General features: G+C 31.2%; 2 protein-coding genes across 2 annotated transcripts in view; one reads left to right on the top strand and one right to left on the bottom strand.

Moving 5' to 3' along the window:
• The first annotated feature begins 1891 nt into the window (after positions 1–1891).
• The window catches only part of LOC108729468 (UPF0769 protein C21orf59 homolog), a 59290-nt gene continuing 40154 nt past the window's right edge, over positions 1892–21027 (top strand). Inside the window, exons 1-5 of the mRNA XM_018458599.1 lie at positions 1892–2081; positions 2680–2829; positions 3465–3550; positions 3824–3994; positions 4358–4573. Coding sequence (XP_018314101.1) covers positions 1943–2081; positions 2680–2829; positions 3465–3550; positions 3824–3994; positions 4358–4573 — 762 coding nt within the window. The 5' untranslated portion in view covers positions 1892–1942. The remainder of the gene's footprint in view (positions 2082–2679; positions 2830–3464; positions 3551–3823; positions 3995–4357; positions 4574–21027) is intronic.
• Positions 11421–20195, bottom strand: Teh4 (tipE homolog 4 phospholipid transfer protein). The gene is made up of 5 exons (XM_018458598.1): positions 20053–20195; positions 18844–19054; positions 14342–14796; positions 12629–12926; positions 11421–11861 (listed from the first exon to the last, which is right to left on the bottom strand). The coding sequence occupies exons 1-5, from the start codon at positions 20193–20195 to the stop codon at positions 11583–11585; spliced, it is 1386 nt and encodes a 461-aa protein (XP_018314100.1). The 3' UTR covers positions 11421–11582.

The following is a 21027-nucleotide window of genomic DNA, read 5'->3' as shown; positions in this document are numbered from 1 at the left end:
GTTGATCGATTAATGTTTCCGTCAGGCTTCTAAAAATGGGACGAAGCCTAGATAGGGTATTGTTTGAGAATATATATTTCACATGCATTTCATATATTTGTTTTGGACCAAATACCAATTTTTCTATCACATAGAGTATCACATTAAAGTAGTCGACTCACGTCTCGATAGAGGAATTTTCTTCCTCTCTCATAAGTGTTGTCACACGTAGACGAACCAATATATAGATGTCGCGTACGCATGTACACGTGTATCTATTTATAAATGTGCTCTTATAAGCACGTGTTTGTTATATGTAAAAGAGAGAACTACGCCGTTTCAGTGTCGGAGTTACATGATGCACTGCTGCGCCGTTTAAGTTGTGTGAAAAAATACATAGTGAGGCTACATTTAAGTAAAAATAACTTATGGCTATATATATACACATATTTCCGAGAAAGTTATACCTATCGTTTCTGTTTTCTTACAGCACCAAATGTGATTTTATTTTGTCTTTTTACTTATAATTGATAAAATATTTTAAACTTTTTTATTTTTGTAAAACTAAAAATATTTCTCATATAGCGATTTGTGTAAATAAAGCAGTGCACTGTGCAGCTCTGCTCGTTATCATAGATTTACCGCTGAGGTCACAATGGCCGCGGCAGTTCGAGCAATGCGAAAGGATTTTGAGTAAAGTGTAAGTTTCCAAATCTCGTTGTTCCATCATGTTCCACGAGTGATGACGACTCCACTCGACGTAAGCAATTATCACTGTTACTCGTGTCGATGTTAAGAGTTAAAATGAACAAGAAAAGATATTCATTTTTGCCGTATCTATTTCGGAATCATCGCGAGTCAACTAATTGCGCTCGCGAATTTAGGACACACGCTTAGGATGTTTAATCGTTTGACATGTCCGTATGCAACAATTATCATAGGGACCATCACGTGGGCGTAACAAATAACTGGATGGAACGTTAGACAGTTAAAAGTGATAAAAGAAGAGAAAACCAGATTGAAATTTCCAGCATGCGCATCACTCGACGACATGATGTGTAACAGTCATAACAAAATTTTATTTGACGGATTAAAACCAATCATTTGTTACGCCCATGGATCATTTTGTTTGAACCTCAAACAGGAAAATGACCTGCGTAAGATGCACCTCATCGAATTGAAACTCTAAGTGTATTTTAACGTAATACTAGTCACTTACATTATAGCCGAGAATTATGGATTATGACATAGATTTTTATTGTGCAACGTTGCGCCGAAAATATTTAAAATATTATTAATTGCTGCTATATATATTATATATTGACGTTAAGCAATCATACAAATATATCATATTTTTGTGTCAAAACGCCAGTAGAAACACGACGACCAAAATGAAGATGCGTTGTCGGCGTTTCTTCAAATTTGTAACGATATATGAACGTCTTTATTCTTGTAATCCGTGTTCCACTAGAATGTAAATATGTATATTATATAATAATGAGCAACACAAAGTTATATACTCATTAAGAAACATCTTCCTATTCTTATCGATCCGCTTTCATTACTCTCCTTCATTACCGCTATTATTTGGTCAGCCTAATTCTTTTTCAGCTGTTTATCAATTGTGCGAACATTTTAGTCATCCAATTTCTTTCACATGATAGCTGTATTCACGTTGTTTAATCAATAACTTGTGTTACTATGGACGATGCATCATCCTGACGTTGTTCAGGCTTTTGTTGGGCCAATATATGTTGGATCGTTGGATGTTTAGTTCTCCTCGTGGTTTCTCGTGACAACCCGCTGATGCACTTAGCATAATTCATTTTGATGTTCAAGTTAAATTAATAATTATAATTAGTAACCATCCATTGTCTCAATCAAAAACCTTAAGTTTACAAATATTTTAATAGCACAGAAATTTCAATTTTAGTTGAAAATTGAAAATATTGATTTGATAGAAATGGTGAGATTGCACGTAAAGAAAGGTGACGACAACCAATTTTTATATGATACCGATGTGGAGGCGAATGTGGACGATGTCATATCTGACATCGTAGTGATCTACAATGGTCGTTTGAAGATTTCAAGAATTTGTTATGGTAAATTTATTATGTACTCTTTACAGTGGCAGGTTACTTCAAATATTAAGAAAATAGAATTAAACATACAGTTAAGAAATTTCGAATTATTTCGGCTACTTTGAAGAACCATAACATATTCTAAGATTAAAGAATAAATATTAAAAAATTTTTTTATATATGTTACATCTTATTCGCGATACCATTACTTTCTTATGATACAAAATTAAGTTTTTTAAATATAATTAAAAATAAAGTTATAAGAAATATTGGACAGTATATAACAGTCTATAAGAAACGAATAATCTGCAGTGAAGACAATACCAATAGTTTTTTTACGAGCTTTTGTAGAACGAGGTGAACTTGCGCGGCAGGCCTTGCAGTCAGAATATTAACGCGAAAAATCCATTAGTGATTATCTCTTCAGAGCACATCCGCGGCTAGTAATAACAGCATGTAATAAGAAGTCGAGGCTTGAGTTTATGAACCCATCTATCCTGGCCATCGTGTGATATTAGTCACGCGGGATAATTATACGGACTTATATACTTGAATACGGTCGCTCACTCTTCCTCTCGCACGTTTGCCCTCTCATGAGTATCTCTTTCGTGAAAAACAGAGATCGAGGAGCTGGCTAAGCACGGCGTGATGTTACCACCTGACATAATGGGCCTCACGGACGATCAGGTCAAGGAGCTCAAACTCAAGGACGAATGGGCCGACAAGTGCGTGCCCATGGGCGGTTGGACTTTCAACAAAGACAAGATCGGTACGTAACATTTTTCGCCGGCATCGCATAATAATAGATTTAACTGTAAAAATTAACACCTCTTGGCATAATCGATAATGAATCATGAATCTTTCATACGAACTTTCAAAAAATAAAAATACCTGCGGAGCTAATAAATAAAGCAAAGTATGTATATTCATTTTTTTTTTATATTAGCTTATAATTTGTGATATTAATTATCTATATTTTATTTATTTCATATTTTCTTTATGATGGGTAAACGCAAGCTAATATACTACTAAAATTATCATATATTTTCTTTTTTTTTTTTTTACTTTTGATAGCTTTTAATTTCTATTAATGTATATTTTCTCTATTTGTCTGTTTTTTTCTCTGCCTTTTAATAATGTCAATAAAACTTTAAAATAATTATCGTAAAACTAATATATTTTAATATTTTATTTTTTAATATTTTGTAACAAAAATAATCTTACTATTGTATAAAAAAGGTGCATGAAATATTTTGTTATCGAATCTCTTATTTTAGTTTTACAAATATTTATAAAGTAATATAAAATTTTATTAAAAATACTCAAATAAATTGCGCGAAATTATATTTGAAATTATATGTACATCTCACATAATAAATTAAGACTGAGTTTAGATAAATACAGGTCGTAGAAATGGTAGACAACCCAACGAAAAGATGCAGGAGGTGCTGAAAAAAACTATTGAGGATGCACGTATCATGACATCGAAAGTAAGTGCAATTTAATTTGTTACATTTTATCAGGGTTGATATAAACACTAATTTTTTTTTTTAAGAATAAAACATATTGTGTCTCTTCTTAAATGTGTTTTTAACTCATATTTCAAATATGCTTTAAATAGTACTAAAAAAAAACATATTTAAAACGTATTAAAAACATCAACTAAACTGTTTAAAACACGTTAAAAATATGTTTTTTTACCAACCCTACATTTTACTCTTTCGGTTAACAAATTCTTATAATATTATTTCATATGACTGCAGAAATTAGTGCAACAAGAGAAATTGGTTACTCAAAAGATAATTCAAGAAGCTCTGGATTTGTTAAGAGGCGCCGTGACGATCGTTTATCCGATGGGACTTCCACCACACGATGTAATATGTAAAGAGTTTGAAAATACCGAAGATCTCACCGGTACTCAAGCTTCTCTCGAGGTATGTATTGTGTTTTAAATATTTATAATTAATATGACAATATAAGACAATTGTTTTAAAAACTGTAATATATCCTCTATCAATTTTAATAAGCTTTGCATATGTTAAAATAGAGATAAAAATAAGAGACGTATTTTTTTAAAAATGTACATTAAGAGGACGCTCAGACAAAATGCAAAAATGTTATACGCACATACAAGCAAATTTAATCTGTCTTATATTAAAAAATATTGTACAGACTAAAAGGAAAAGCCAATCTGGAAAACGTTCTTTAAGTTTTTGTATCGTTTGTGAAGAAATTCAGCATGTTTGGAAATAGGCGACATCTTCATTGACATTTAGAAAGACACACGCTTATTGCAGGTAATCGATGTGCAACTGGCTCAACTATGGTTCTCCGGAAAGGAGTTATTACCTGGGAAGAAGATGAAGGACTTCGTGGGTAATAACGAGAAAACCAAGGTGATCGTGAAACTACAAAAGAGAGGATCTGGAAAACCGGCGAGGGAACCGTTAATGTCAGAAGATGAACGGAAACAGTTAATGTTGCACGCGTATCGTCGTCAAGAACAGCTGAAGGTAAGTGTCTTTTCGTATACATTGATGATAAGAATATCTCGGATGAATCGTACGATAAAGTATATTTCTCTAATAACTATAGTTATATTGACAAATAAAATGTAGTAATCATAAAAACGTACATCAACTCGTTTTAATTGGATCTCAAAAAATTTGAAAAGATTATCAAGTAACATTGACGTTAACAACAAATGGTGATCAAGCTGTAGTCGAGCTTGACGCGTTCTGTTTTATCCCTAAATGCTCGTTCAAAAATCAATAGCACGTACAAGTCAGAAATAGAAATAATTGCAGAATTTTCTAAAAATTTCATAATTTTTTATCAATAAAATAATTGATATTGCAAAATTTGCAGTATATTTTTAAAGAATTATAAGACAGAATCGATTTGATTACTACTCATGAGATATTCCAGAGCAAGAACGTACCTCTAAGTCGCTTCCATTGATCCATGTGCTTATAGGAAAAGATAGTACATGCCTATCGATCACACGCGTGTCCTCTGCACGCCCTATTCGAAGTAGGGTAACTTATTTCAGAACAGCTCGCAAGCTTGTTTAAGCAGATACTGATCTTTCGAGCCGTTTATGTTGACACGAGCCTTCTCTAATTGCAAATTTTCTCTTCCACTAATCCAACACTTCTGAAGCATTGAACAAAAATAAATTTAATTTTAGAATTCTACGATTTGTAACACTACGTTGATTTAAGCAATATTTTAATAATAATATATTGTTTTAATACAGGCGTTTAATTTACGCAGTTTAAAGTACTCACGATATAAAATCGCAGTATAATATAAAATATCACAGTTTGTCTGTACATTAATTATTTCCATTTATATTAAAATGAAGATATTCTTCTTCAAATTATGACAGTTACTTTTTTATAAAATTTATTATAAAATTTTATTATAAAATTATTTTATACGCAATAATTGTGATTTAATTGTTAGTAAGTATAGAATTGTCTATAAATTATTTTTTATTTACGTACATATATTTTTGGCTTATTTTTAATAGTTTAAATTTAAAATAGTAACGTAATATAATATATAAATGCATATTAATTTAAATAGTTTATTTAAATAATTTAATCATTATGGATACAATTGCAGAGACTAATGATGGTATTCATAGTCTATTCTGATTTTAAAATCACCTTAAATATGTCTTAAGATGTTAATACTGCTCTGTGATTGGCTTGTGATAGCTTAAGACCGTACTTAAGACAATCTTAAATATGAGACTATGAATACTAGTGTAAAAGATAGGTATAATGAACTCTCGTAGAAGCAAATATCCCATATCTATTGTTTCCATTATTGATCTGGAGTCGCAGCAAATAGCATCTGGTACGACTTCAACGTATAGCGATTATATAAAGATTAATAATCAATTAAGAGAAGCTACTGTTTCAAGATAATCTATTATACATACCTCGTGTTCTATTTAATCTATTTCTATTATCCTGAAGTATACGAAATACATGAAAGAACTTTCTTTAGGTAGCAACAGGTATGCTAATCTTCCCAAACTATTGTCCGCTTGAATAATCGTAGATCATAATATTTTGTCAAGGACTAATTAACTAAATTAGTTTATCTTTTCTTCACATCGTTTCTTTGAAAGCTTAATTTCAAACTTTAATTGATTATGGAATATGTGTATTATGGCAAAAGAATGCAAAAAAATATACAGAATATATAAATAAATCTGTCTCTTAAAATTTATAATAGAATATATTACGTATAGCAAAATTAATGATTTTGCAAGGTTGCTGTTTCAAATTTTCAAAAAATAACAATATGGAATATATTAACTTTATAAATCATATAAATTGAAACGATAATGATTATAACAATAATATTAATATAATTGTTATTATTATGTAACGGGAATACTGATATCTAAGCTTGTTCTTTTATCAAAATTAATTTTAAAGCACTTAGTAAATTAATTTTTCAGTCCCTATTATAAAGTTTAAATTAGTGCTACTACCATTAATAGAAAAAGAGAAACTATTAGAATTTTTTTAAACATCTTAATAATTTGTTATTCCGTCGAAACTTCGCATTAATCAATGGATATAGCGGAAACTAGGTTTAATTTATTAAGTTTTTTAATTTATAAAATTGATTGCTTCATTAATGTACTTCGTATTTTATCTCATCTTAAAGAGACTTAAATGAATATAATAAAAAAAAATATTGTATTCTCATTAAGAGAATCTCCTTAAGAATCATCGGTCAATTTAGTCTCTAATCGATATGTGTCTCACAGGAAATTGCGTCCGTGAATTTTCATGACGTTTGATTTGCTCTCCTTAAGAGAACGACAGAAACAGGCCACAGTGTTTGTTGCAACGTAATTTGTTCAGTTCGTCCAATGACCGTCCCTAAGTTTCAATATTTTCTTTCGTTAGAGAACGAAAGCGTAGTTTTTACCACGTTAGAATTCTCAATAAAATTTTTATCTTAATTCGATATATTTTTCTCTGTGTAATATGTAACGATCGATGTTACTCGACTACAAAATAGTTAGTTTCCTTTTAGTTGATTTGTCTACAAAAGAATACTGTTGTGTAACATGATGAATATATCCACTCGTTACGCATGTTCATTATTTTTATAAAGCTCTGTATCTCACAGAATTATATGTAAAGGGAAAAACTTTAGACTGATTTAGCATTTTTCAAAAATTTATTGTTAAATATATGATAGATATATAGCATCAATATTAAGCTGCTATTTTTAAGCAATATACTAACGATGTGTAATAGGTCAATTTCTATTTGTATCTACCTATGGTGTAGCGAAGCTTTCAAATCCAAATAACTATCTTTTGTTTTTTGTTACACAATTCGCTTGCGGTCACGTATCTCTATTATATTATTCACTGGTTGGTTGTCCTATCACGTAATGCGGTCCTCTGAAATTGATGTCTGAAAGCTTCCATTATTTGGTCATCATTTTTATGTTGACCTAGGACTTTCCATCAGACATCAAACCATTTTACAAGCTTTTTGCGACACGTTGATGAGTAAATGGGAAATTCTATCTAATGGCTTTCTTACTGTCTCCTCTCTCTCTCTCTCTCTCCCCCTCCCTCTCTCCCTCCCTCCCTCTCTCCCTCCCTCCCTCTCTTCCTCTCTCTTTTTCTCTGTAGATTGCGATGCGAGATAATGAGCATGTAACGGTGCCTGCATTATGAAGGATCCTTCAAATATTGAGCGACAAGCTTCGTGATTGACAGGACGCACTTGATTTTAATCTGCAGTTATTGCGAATGTAGGTCGATGACAATTCAGTCTCGCGTATGTTTTCACCGAAACGATACAATCACATTTTAGTAGTTTGAGGGAACGATAGAACTTACAAGATGAAACAGTTCGAAAAGATAAGAATTAATTAATCATGACGATGATTGATTGTTTTTATGTAGATAAAAACGTTTAGATAGTATGAAACATTTTATGCAGGTATCAAAAGATCATATTTTATACTCCGGTTTATTAATCATATATACATATATGTATAGATATATATGTATATATACATTATATATGTATACATATATAATATATAATATTTAATATATATATAACATCATAATATAATACGGCATATTATAACTATAACATAACAAAATGCAAAGAATATAATTTGTATTTCTGCAAAAATGTGAGCTATACAAGAAGATTCCAAGAAATAGTCAATTTCTTCAAAGAAAATTTTTCTATCGCTCTGCAATTTTGTGCTAGATTATAGAGGAATAAAACTGTATGCCTTTCGCCAAGGTCAGAAAATGTTCTCCGCGATAGATTAATTTGCATGGGCATATTACAAACGAACGGCAGATATGAGAAGCATTTTTGTTCTTGCGCAGCAGGACTTTCGAGTGATGCCCTCGGCACGAAGTGCTTCGTAACACGCAAGGTGCGACGATATTATTTTATTATGATTCGATGTGCGCATCGCTCTTTTATCACGAAAGGAGTTCTTAAAAGGCAGAAAATTTTCTACTTTCTCATTATTTTATTACAGGGAACGTACAAATAAATTTAACGAAGCTTTTTCTTCGATTGTCCCCTTTTCCATATCGTATTTTACAATCGCGTGGACACGCAACGTTTATTATGAACTGTTTACTAAGAGGTATATTTTTGAGCGAGTTAATTATACTTTGAACGAAAGATAAAATAAGATGCGAATAAATATGCGAATAAGACTGTGGCAATTTGCACACGTGAAGAAACTTTATTAAAAAAAAAGAAATTATATTTTACAGTCGGCACATTCATATATTTCACAAACGTATTTGTCATAAAGGCATACCACAGAATTGTTCTATTTATACACATATATCTATATACTAAGCTATTAGCAATAATTATACATATGAGAATTAGCCCTTCTTGAGTCAGATACATAATTAATTATATACAGTTGTTCATTATTTGCATAATTGCATATTCTTTACTAGCGATAAATTACTTTGCATTGTTCCCTCAAAATCGGTATTCTTTAAAAAACGTTTCGAGGAACGTCCCGCTAATTATCCCATTTGTTCATTAATACTTTTCTGTTCGTTTTTAACGGATCAAAATATCGTTTGTCGATCACATCGCTTTCATGACTACATGATCCATTTAATGATTTTTAGAAAGAAGTACACATGAGATTAAACGTTTATTTACAAACCGGTACTCCTCTGTTTTTACAACAGAATAGAAATAACAGAAGTAACAGAATAACTCTTATGTTTGTTTCCGAGAGCGAAAGACTTTTCTTTAGAGCCTCTGTGTCTCTGATTATGTATTTGCAAACATTAATAGGTACATTTTACTGGCTTCATCGAAAGCGGAAGAAGGCACATAGAGTATAGTGACATCAGAACAGTTTTTTTTTCTTGCCTGATAACTTCTAGCTACTCTTCTTGCGTACACATGTGTAGTTACTTGCGTGAGATTATATTAACTTATTACCTATTTAAAGCCTGTATTTCACCTTGCTGAATGCGAGTGTATTTCTATCAATTCTTTCATAAAAATTTCAGTTAAAAGTTAAAAAATATGTACTTTCTTTCTTTCAATAAATAAACTCATCAGTAAATAGCATGAAGAATAAAAGTCAAATTATATCAAATATCAAATTACTACTTTTTGTGCTAATTATTTCTCTTGAGAAGATTATTTATTACTTTATTTTAGTAAGATTGAAGAATATTAAAAGTGAAATGAAATTCAGTAATTAAAAACTACAAACAATTTTATGATATTGCGTTTTCTCTATAATTTCTTGTTATAAAATTTCATATTTCATTAATTAACACATTTGTTAATTATATCAAATATTTCGAATATTTATTATATGAAGGATATTATTTTGATTGACTTGAAACACACGCTAACACGAAACTGGCACGAAAATTGAGGCAACGTTGATCATCACGAATATACATATAAATGTCTCGTTGAAAGCATGTTATACATATATATATATATATATTTACATCGTAAGATACTGATATTTATGTATCATAAGTATATGTAATATACAATGTATCTATTATAATTTATGCGTAGGCAGTCATAATACTCGAGTTCGCGTATCAGAAATAGGAAATCATATTAAGTGTTTTCACCAGCATTAGATTCGTACATATATCTAATCACAGTACGGTAATAATACGGAGTTAACTACAACTAACAAGTGTAGCACACAATAAGTGGATGTAGAAAAAATATAAATGCATGTTCGTTGTTAACCGAATATTAAACGAGCGATAAGTCTTGTCGTATTATCCTACACGATGTACATAAATAAGCTTGTTCATGTCGTGTTTTTCGCGAATTTTTTCGTATAAAAAAAGAATATTGTCTCGCGAAGTACTCTTCAGCGTTTATCCATTCCATCACTCGCTCCGTTTCGTTGATTAATGAATTGTTTGGTTTTCTTTATTCGTACATATTGTACGGAGATGCAGTTGTTTAACGCCATCATTGTTAGCATTTGTTAAAACACGGTGGCATTAAACAATTGTATATTACATACCGCTTCCTTACTTCAAAAGTAATACAACTCAAAAAATTAAGTCAAAGTTTCTATAAAAAATGAAGAACTATGTTTTAACTTGACAGAAAATTATCGATTAATCAAATAATCAACAAAAAAAATATATTTTTAACATAATCAACTGTCATTTTCGTTTCACAACTCTTAAAAAAAATTACCCTCTTTTAACAATAAAGATTTTGACAACTTTTTTTAAACCACGCTTTTTTAGTTGTGACGATTTTGATGATATTTTATATATAACGAAATTAAATTAATTCACTTTTGATGATTGAAGGTAATATTTATCTCGTTTATGATAATAACTACAAAATCATATTCTTATTGTTAGTTGTGTTACTTTTGAAGTAAAAGAAAGACATATTTTTTATGAAAGTTTCCTAAATATATTTGGAGACAAAATCTTAAAACTATGTACCGATGATTCTGTGTGATACCAGTGTCAATTCGTTTGTATTGCGCGCAAACAAAATAATACATCGAAGGCAACAGTGAACATACCTACAAATATATCGCATCAATATATAATTAAAGAGTCAATAATATTAACTTGGACCCTGAATGGGTTACTTTCGATGAGTTTCATTGGCAGAGATCACTTGAATTTAAATTTCATTTCAAACACAACGATCAGTCACATCATTGTAACGTCCATGTCATTGAGCGTTACAATGATAATAATTGTAACAGTAAAGAAATTGATTACATCTCATTCCGGAAGACGACGTTAATGTCCATTCGAGAATTTAATTTTACTCACATGTTCGGATTTTCTCTGTAGAGTTTTGTCTTGAATGGATCTTTCTAGCATCACGATCTTTCGAAAGTTAGGTCTCGCATTTTCTTCTAGAAGGAATCCTCAGCCTCGTCCATATCGATCAATGGCAGCCTTTCATAACCCAACGTAGTGCCTATGCCGAGCGGCTTGTACTGCTAAAGGGTCATGCTTCTAATCTCGTTCTCATTGACCTGACTTTGAGTCGTGGAGGACGTTACCTCCACGAGTCCTTGGTCCTCGCCCTCGACCTCTTGCTTGTCAACGCAGTATCTACATCGCATCTTCGCGTCGTCTCCCACCTGCACCGATCGCGAAATGACAATCAGGGTGATCACACTGATGATGAAGAGTCCAGCCGGCACGATAACGGCGATCAACAGCTCCATTCGTGTTTTCTTCAGATCGAACCGTGCAACCACGAACAACGAGTCGTTCTGCGTAATATGTGCATCCACATGAATAAGAATTGCCCATCTATTAATGTTTTACAATTATACCGGAGATAACAATCAACAATAGTTACAATATTTTTCATGGGGAAAAGGGAATTAGAATAATTTTTTCTCTATCAATTAAATCGTGCTTTGCCTTATTTGTCAAGTTTAATTTTTTTATAATTTTTTAAAATACATAAATCGTAAAATCTTCTTTAAAAAGAAGTTATTTTGATTTTCAGCAAGAAATATAATTCTGTGCCAAAAAAAACATACCTACTTGTTACAAGATACATTATATATTTTTTTACATAGCATAATTGCCACTCTATATATAGGAAAGTGAATTAAATCCGCTTAAGAATATATTTGCACGTACAAAATTTTTTTTAAATAAAAAATTATGAAAAAATTACAGATTTTTTTATATTGTATTTGAAAGTAATATCTACAAAAGAGGTTTGGCGGCGATTTAGAAATAAAAAATTATTATCAAAAATTATTTTAATGAGAAGTAGGTATATCTTTTCAAAAAATAATTAAATTAAAAAATAAAATGATAAAATGTTTATTTAAACTATAAAATTATATTATTAAATATATCATTAAATATTGACTTTATTGAACTGTTTCATACGAATTAACGTTCATTTTTTTACTAAAAGTATAAATTTCCAGTTCCAGTCACATTTTGCACATAGAAACTATACATCTGATATGGAATCTTCGTGCGTTTGTCAAATCTCTTTAGACAGAAAATGTCTTACCTTGTTGTAATAACAGGGATACCGACTCTGGGCGGTCTGATTGTCGCCATCACGACCGTGAGTGAGCTGAAATTGTCTACACTCGCCTCTCAAGGTGTTGACGCAACGCTCGAGGTTGATATACAATCGCGAGCTGTTGTAGATGGTCAAAGATTGCTGTGCCGGAACATAGGCGTTCGTGGGGTCCGCCGGATACCGCAGGCTCTTCTCATAAATTTTCAGGAAGCTCGTGAAATTAATGGACGGTTTGGGAACAAGAATCTCACCCAACAACGTACCATTCACGCAGTCCTCCGTGCTGCGAATGTCAACAAAAATGATAACGATGACATATCGCAATTTTGATCTTGTTACATAACAAAATGATAAAGATGTGAATGATAGAAATACACATAACTGTGAATAAAATTTAAAAAGATAATTGTTTTTCACGCGTATTATAAAGCATCGCAATTTCTGTATATCTTTTTAACGAAAAAGTGTTATTACATATATGTATGTTTGAATTTTTTATGTTCAATATATCTGCGAGCAAGGATACGAATTAAAATTAAATATTTATAGACAAGTTTATTGGGATCAATTCTATCATAAAAGCCTGCATCGTTTTTCTCTATACTCGATATCTTATAGACTCATATAGGGTATTTCCATAGCAACCATTGATCCTGCGACTGGGTACACCCCAATATTTTAGTTCCCTTTCTCTATCATTGGTATGGTGGCCCTAATATTCTAGTTTCTTTTTGTCATTAATGTATTTCCTGTTCTCTTTATAGTTGTTGATGATTCAATAAAATTTCTGTTTCTTAGCCTGGAGAAACTTAATATAATAAATAGGATCATGCTTGAATACACATTTCATGAATAATATTACATAAATGTTATAAATTAAATACATTTTATGTAGTGATTGTATAATAATATAATACAACATTTTTTAATGTAATAATTTTATCTTACGCATAAAATACGTTAAAATTATTAGTATTATCGTATTATCAATTGATTAATACTCTTATATGACGATGTTATGAATCCTCTTTGAAACGATGCTGGAGGGAAAAGAATGAGACAAAAGTATTTTCCCTATTCAATCAATAAAGCTCCAATGCCATCTATCAATGGTAATTCAATTCTTGAGACTTTTTTGCGTCTCATTGAGTCCCTTTTCTGTGCATTTAAGGCACTTATCAAAGGTGTGACAGAGTGAATGAATGCAATAGTTAATCTGTTAACAGCGATATAAGATTTTTTTTTTTAATTAACGTTCAAATTTAATACGTAATATATAATTAATACGTTAACAATTTATATAAAATTTGCGTTCTTTGTATAGTAAATATATAATTAATTGCAATGTAAATATTAACATATTTTTTCATATAATCACACTTTTTAATGCTTATTCTATTTATTTCTTAATGATATTTCAATTATTCTATTCTTTGTCTTGTAACTAACGAAATAAAATTTTAATAGAATAAATTCATAAATGAAAAGGACGACTTTGTTGAAGCGCGATGATCAACTCTGCGAAAAGTTTTGACGTTCTAGTAATTAGTTTGAAGCTCCAACAAAATTATTTTGCCGTCCAATAAAGTTATTTTCAAATTTGGCTAAATTTTTAAATACGTCAGCAAAATTTTTCTTTTTGTGAATGGTTTAGAAAATTCGTCGTCATAAGATTTTGATATTAATATTCGTCATTACCTGATGACATTGTCGTTCTTCGTTACGGCGAAACAGCTTGTGACGATACTGCCGTTTTTATCGTCCCAGATTTTAACAGGCTTGTCCAATTTGATACCAGGTAGGCTACCATTCGCTCTGTTCAAGGCCATCCCACGAGAGCACTTGGCTGATATCACACTGTTGTCCTGCATTAGATACACGTTCACGTCGCTAGTATTAATGCTCGGACAGTATCGGTCGCAAGTGAAAGCAGTCTTGATTTTCGTGCATCTGGAGTGTTGACAGCTGAAGAAGCCATTCAGTTTCATGTTATCCTTCTCGCTATCGATAACAATACCGTCGGCCTTGTGATGACAAAGCATCAGTTCGCTCATGTTTGAACAATGTCCGAGGCTGCAGTTGAATACCCCCGTCAACATACTGCACTCGCTGCCATTGTTGCAATTATACCTTTTCATGTTCCCCATGTTTACCTATCGATCATTCCGTGTTTTGAATGCTTCATCTCATTATTAATTATATGTTAATGTATAAAATTATATAGAATGTATTAATATTCTAAAATTAGTGGAATTCAATGAAGTTGTAATCTTAATCTCTCGCAATTTTCTCAATTATAATTAGAATTATACGTATCGATTGTGGTTTCTAAAATGGATAATTTCGCAATTAAATTTTAAATTCATTTTATTTGTTTTATTTATATACTAAAACGTCTAAAACTCATCTGAAAGTATTCAAACATAGTTTTTATTTAATTAAAGCAATGATAATTATACAAGTCTTTTATTTTTTTTTATTTTATCATACTTTAATTTTATTTTTTTTCTTGTTATGGAAGAGTTAAATAATATTCTTGGTTTCATGATGTTTATACTCGTAATTCTATTATAAAATTATTCCCTTTTAATATAATGTTCAAAAAATTTTTAAATGCCATCATTTAATTAAGACAATTAATTTATTAGGAAAATTACTTTACGATTTATGGAAATTTGTCTGGCAACATTGTCAACGTGAAAGCCTACGTTATGTATGCTTTAATTACACTCTGTATTGCGCTTTCGCATCAATGTCATTAATTAAATCCCATTACTTTCAGAAAGTTTCGAGCCTGCAGGCAAAAGCATTAGCGGTCGGCATACAATACGATGTCGTGTGCCTAAATATTCATATTAATAGGGCACTCCCTCGGGAATAACTCGGTACTCCTCCCAACTCGTGACTTTTACTTTAATTTGGGTTTATGAATGCCGGGTATTTTTAGCTGTCTTTTTACAATAGCGAGTTTTTTCAATACCGTTTATCCAGATACAGTGAACGCTAAGGTCAGGTTATTTTCTTCTTAACAATTAATTAAGAAAAAGATAACGTGACTTTAGCGTTCACCGTATCTGCATTCATTCCCTAATAACGGTCTTTCGACCGTTGTGAATATCAACTTTCTCTAATCAAAGGACAGAAATTATGATATGCATTTTAATTGCGTTTAAGTTCCGAATAATAATTTATTCGACAAGTTTACGTTATAATAAATTAAAGCTATTTGATTAAAATATTATTGTAACGCAATTCATGAAAAAGAAATTTGTATTTGTATTACACTGTTTTATTGTAACAAAATTTTTCGGTTTCTGCTAGATTATGTAATAACCGTCCGCAAATAAGCTCTCGGATCCGCAACCATTGTTGACAAAATGGATTAAATGGCTGAGTTGTTTGCGACAACATACCGTTATTATGATAGTGAAAGTTTGTGTCATGTCGTTTACATCTCCGCCCTTGTATAATATCTATTTTTATTAGCATTATGTTTCCGTAATATATTCGCTAAATAATTATCATAACGTTGAGAAGGCAAATAATATTATTCGCAAATCGTGACAGAAGAATGTTTTTCTGTAAAAATTTTTCTGATGGATGGTGTTATAATGCTGCGCGTATCGCACGCAATGGATTTTTTAATAACATTTTTTCTTCGTGAATATTGCAAAAGGTTTTTCCTCTCAACGGACTGAAAATGTCCCAACTGTAATCGATATCGCTCGGTTGATGGATCGTTATACAGAAGAGATAATAAGAATGTGAGATGAGATGGAAATTGAAGGCAGAAACGAAGTGCGATTACCATATTTTCTATAAAAAATAAAAATTTCTAGTAAATGAATTATGAATAAAATTTATTATTCAATTAGATTATATTTTGTAAATGTCTTTAACATATTGTGGGCAACGTTTTTATTTCGAGTCCAATGAAGATTACAAAGTTGACAAATATTAATTAATTGCTACGTAGTTTTTACACATTTCTTCTTTCTCCAATAATCTTGTCAAAGTGACCCGTATAATTTCAACATTATACTTTAACAATAAATTACGATTAACGTTATCAAGGACAGTTAAAGGAGGAGAATTGATCTCTAAATAGTAATGTACAAAGCGAACTTCGAGCTTGAATATCAAAGCCATGAATTCAAGGAATTATTATTAATGATGAAGATAATTTCGAGTAACACAACAAGTATCTTGTTACATTTTATTATTCGGATGAAATAGAATCTTCCGCAACATCGACGTTTGGCAGCACGGAGAAGAAATTGGAGTCTACGCTGCTTCAGTAAAAATGTAATATTCCCACGAGATAGTAGAAGCCTAGTCCGTAGGAAAGCATCCGATCGTGTGGGAACTTACGATCACGCTTGGTTGGGAATGTACCGTGAAATAAAGTGATCGAAATCCGAAGGGTAAACGTACGTCTCCATCACCCTAGAAGAACTTTCATACTACGTCAAGTGGAAAAAGCTTTGGGGGAAAGATTACGGCAAGTAATCAACGAAGCATACGAGAAAAGCTCGTTATTGTCTTCCCTGTAAAATCTTTGCTGAAGATTTCCGAGTTGATTAGATAATTATACAAGACTGTAATTGTTCTACTAATTCTAACGAGACAGCATTGAAAGAAACTATGAAATTTTAGTATTAGATCTTATACCGTAAATATTCCCAACTTGCGGAGATTATGCTGAACTCGTTAATGGTGTTCTCTCTCAGTTCTTTGTTAAAATTTTAAATGAAGTTTCATATCTCTTTAAGAGAGAGAAAGAGAGAGAGAGAGAGAGAGACTAATCAAATTACTAATTTAAATTAATTATGATTAAAATTAGCATTTAAATAAACAAATTGGAAAATTCTTTTCTTTAACGCAATATCGTTTTCCATTAATTCTTTCCACAAAAAGATCAAATTAAGCAAGATCTTGTACAAATCCCTATGTGTGTATGTGTGTGTGTGTTTTTGTTACATTTTAAATACAATTTGTATTTTAAAAAGTATTTTAAAAACAAAATATTATTTTGCAAAAATATTATTTTCTATAATCTGAAAATATTATTTTCTGTAAATTACAAGACGGGAGCACTACTACAGTGTTCTATTTTTTTATGTTGTAATTTCTATGCTTGTTCTTATCGTTAATACTTGTTCTTTCGAACTCTTAATACTAAAATTAATTACTTAATGGCTACCAGTACCTATACTTACTTGCAAATAAAAGCTTTCGCCTTATTATAATACTAATAAATCATATTCGCGTTTCACTGCTTGCATACGTCTCATTCAATTTATTTTATATTTTCTAATTTCTTTGAAGTAGAATTTCACTTTAAAAGTATCCCACTCTTGAAGATTGGAAATTCTATCTCTCTTTTTTAAGAACTCTTGGAAAAGAGTGATAGAATTTTCACTCTTTAGAGTGAGATTTCATTCCAAAGAATTTAGAAAGTACGATCTCGAAACTTTATATGTTCTTTTTGGTTATTTATTTTTTTAATTTGAAAAACATCTTAGTTTCACGAAAATTTATTTACTCGGTTACTAAGCCACCATATATGATCTGTCATTTTGAATTTGAATTTTTGATATTTCTGATTTCAAATTTAAATTCAGCGGACTCAAAAATTTCTAGTAATAAACTTTCAGATTTGTCCATTTTTAAATATTGGCATTATCACCAGAGGATGGAAAATATTGTATATTAGTATCAGTCCGTTCCTGATGAAGTGAACAGCAAGATTCACAAAACGTTGGCATTAGCAATAGATAAAGACACGGCGATAACCCACAAACCTTCTGGTATCTTTGAAGAAAATATTCGTGAAGGCCTTAAAAGCGTTAATTTAAAAACTATAATAGTTCTGAAGCAATGTGTTTGAGGCGAGAAATATAATAAATTATAACAAATTTTACTAAGAATATGCTGTAAAATTTGGAAAATAGATCCATCCGTTTTCTAAAGGTTAAAGTCAAATTATCAACAGGTTAAAAATTTAATAGTTTTAGCCATAATTTATATATAGTACTTGTTACAGCTGTTACACATAAATGTGAACAATATACTTTATCGATCAAAAATTTTCTAAATAGTTCATGTTTGAGTGACATTTAAACTATAGCAAAATTAGGTTTTCAAGTACAAAGCAAAAAAGACTATTGCAACGCATAGTATTGTTACGTTCTACGCACCTGAGGGCACGCGATTGTATTGAACTTGGTGCAATTTTCGAAAATCACATCAGTGCCATTACGTCTCACGGTTGCGTGAAACTGGGGACAAAAGCCGCTCGACTTCGTCAAACACCATTCGCCGCAACTAGCCCAGCCGCAATTATTCACCATCGAGGCATTAACAGTTTGGCACATCACCGGTTCCGGCTCAATGCCAATGTGGAAAGCTCTGAAATTACGTTGGCGTCGTTAACGCACTTCTCAGATTACCCCAGAAATAAGCAGCGAACATCTTCAGCTTTGTCTCGAATAATATTTCTGACTTGAATAGCATCAGTAATTTCTCCTTAATGATGCTACACGTTATATAACAGTCTTCTGCGAGAAGATTTTAAGAAGGAATAAATCCTTTGAATAAAGAAAAACTAATGTCTACATGTCCAACAATTAAATATAACGTTCACTTACTTCAAAAATAACACAACTAAAAAAATTAAGTTTTCCAAAGAAAGGAAAATAACTATTTTTCAACTTAATAGAAAAATTATCGACAAATTAAATAATATCGAAAAGAAGAATATATTCTTAACACGATCAAATGTTATTTTTGTCATTTACGTTTCACAATCTTTAAAAAATTCATCCTTTTTAAGGACAGATAAGAATTTTGACTTTCTTTTTAAATCACCCTTTTCACTTGTGACAATTTTGATGATTTTTTATAAAGTTAGACTACTATCCTTTTAGGAGATGCAAACGTTGTTCTATCCTCTGGCATTCAATAAATAATAAAGATAGAACTCGTATCGACTATGTCTCCTAAATGGAAAGCAGCCTTAGTTCACTTTTGATGATTGATACACTGAGGAAAAAATATAGTCATTTTTAATAAATATTTAGGTGAATACTGTCAACTAAATATTTATTAAATATAAAGATATATTTATTTGGTACGAAAACTATTAATTTAATTTAACAATTTTTTTATTGCACATTTATTTACTATAAGTAAATGGTTAGTTGGCAGTATTGAACTAAATATTTATTAAAATTAACTATATTTTTTTTCTCAGTATAAGATAATGTTTATTTAATTTATTCATGATAACTTGAAAATCACATTTTTAAGTGTGTCACATTTGAAGAGTGAGGAAGCGATATGAAGAAATGAAATCGATATGCCGGAAATTAGTTTTTAATTCCAGATTTAATACATCATTTTTTTACCTATATGACGGCGCGTAGATCGCTACGCCGAGATAAACCAAAGCCACGCAACTGATGACGAAGGTAAACTGGAAGAAGCAAATGCTACCGCAAATTCTACGATCTTGTTCCGGTATTAGGCGGCGTTTCTGCTTCCGACCCATCGCGTAATATTTTGCAATTCTTCGTAACACCTATATATTTTTAAAATCTTCTGTTGAATTTTCCAGTTTAAATCTCACGTATTTTAATTCCACGCCGATCATAAATGTAATATATGTGTATTTATGGACAAACGCATGATCCTGGATACTGAGTTCCAGCACGAACTTGTTGAAAAATTATTTCATTCGTTAAAGCTTTGATCTTTATTCTCTTATCGATGTTGCGGCTCGAAAGTTAATACTGTCCGAGTTTGATAATTCATTTTCACATCAAATAGTGCATATTATGTTTACTTCCTCTCGGAATATGTGACACAAAAAATAGCGACGTTTTATGTCGATATTTCCCATTAGAACGAGCGGCTTTGTAAAAGTTTAATCGTCACTCACGCAGAAAAAAACAACAAAATCAAAAGATCGAAGGATCGAGGATTCGCTTCACGCTAAGAATCGATGGTTCGCAACAGCTCCATTTTCATTCTTTCGTGATATTATCTATTGAGACGCACACGTGCGCAGGCGAAATATTTCGTTGCGAATTATCTTTGTTTGTTTCAGTCATACTATTTTCGTTTGAAAAGTAGAAGTTTGCAAAGTCGGTCGACAAATGCGTATATGTAGATGAGTGTGTATGTCACGACTTCCATCGATTAGACGATTTTGCTATAGCTACCATTCTCTTATAGGCACGACACGCGTCGTGACGCACGTCATGTCATTTTGTCAAAAAATATGGAATGATCCTGGCTCTCAAATCTTTTATTTTCTCGAGCGATGAAAATTGGCGAACGAAAAAGTGTCCATCAAAAATTAATCGGCTTATTTCGAATTC

The sequence above is a fragment of the Mycetomoellerius zeteki genome, unplaced genomic scaffold, assembly GCF_001594055.1.
Source record: "Mycetomoellerius zeteki isolate Tzet28-1 unplaced genomic scaffold, Tzet1.0 scaffold735, whole genome shotgun sequence".
Taxonomy (NCBI): domain Eukaryota; kingdom Metazoa; phylum Arthropoda; class Insecta; order Hymenoptera; family Formicidae; genus Mycetomoellerius; species Mycetomoellerius zeteki.
This window is presented reverse-complemented; position numbering and strand designations above follow the sequence as displayed.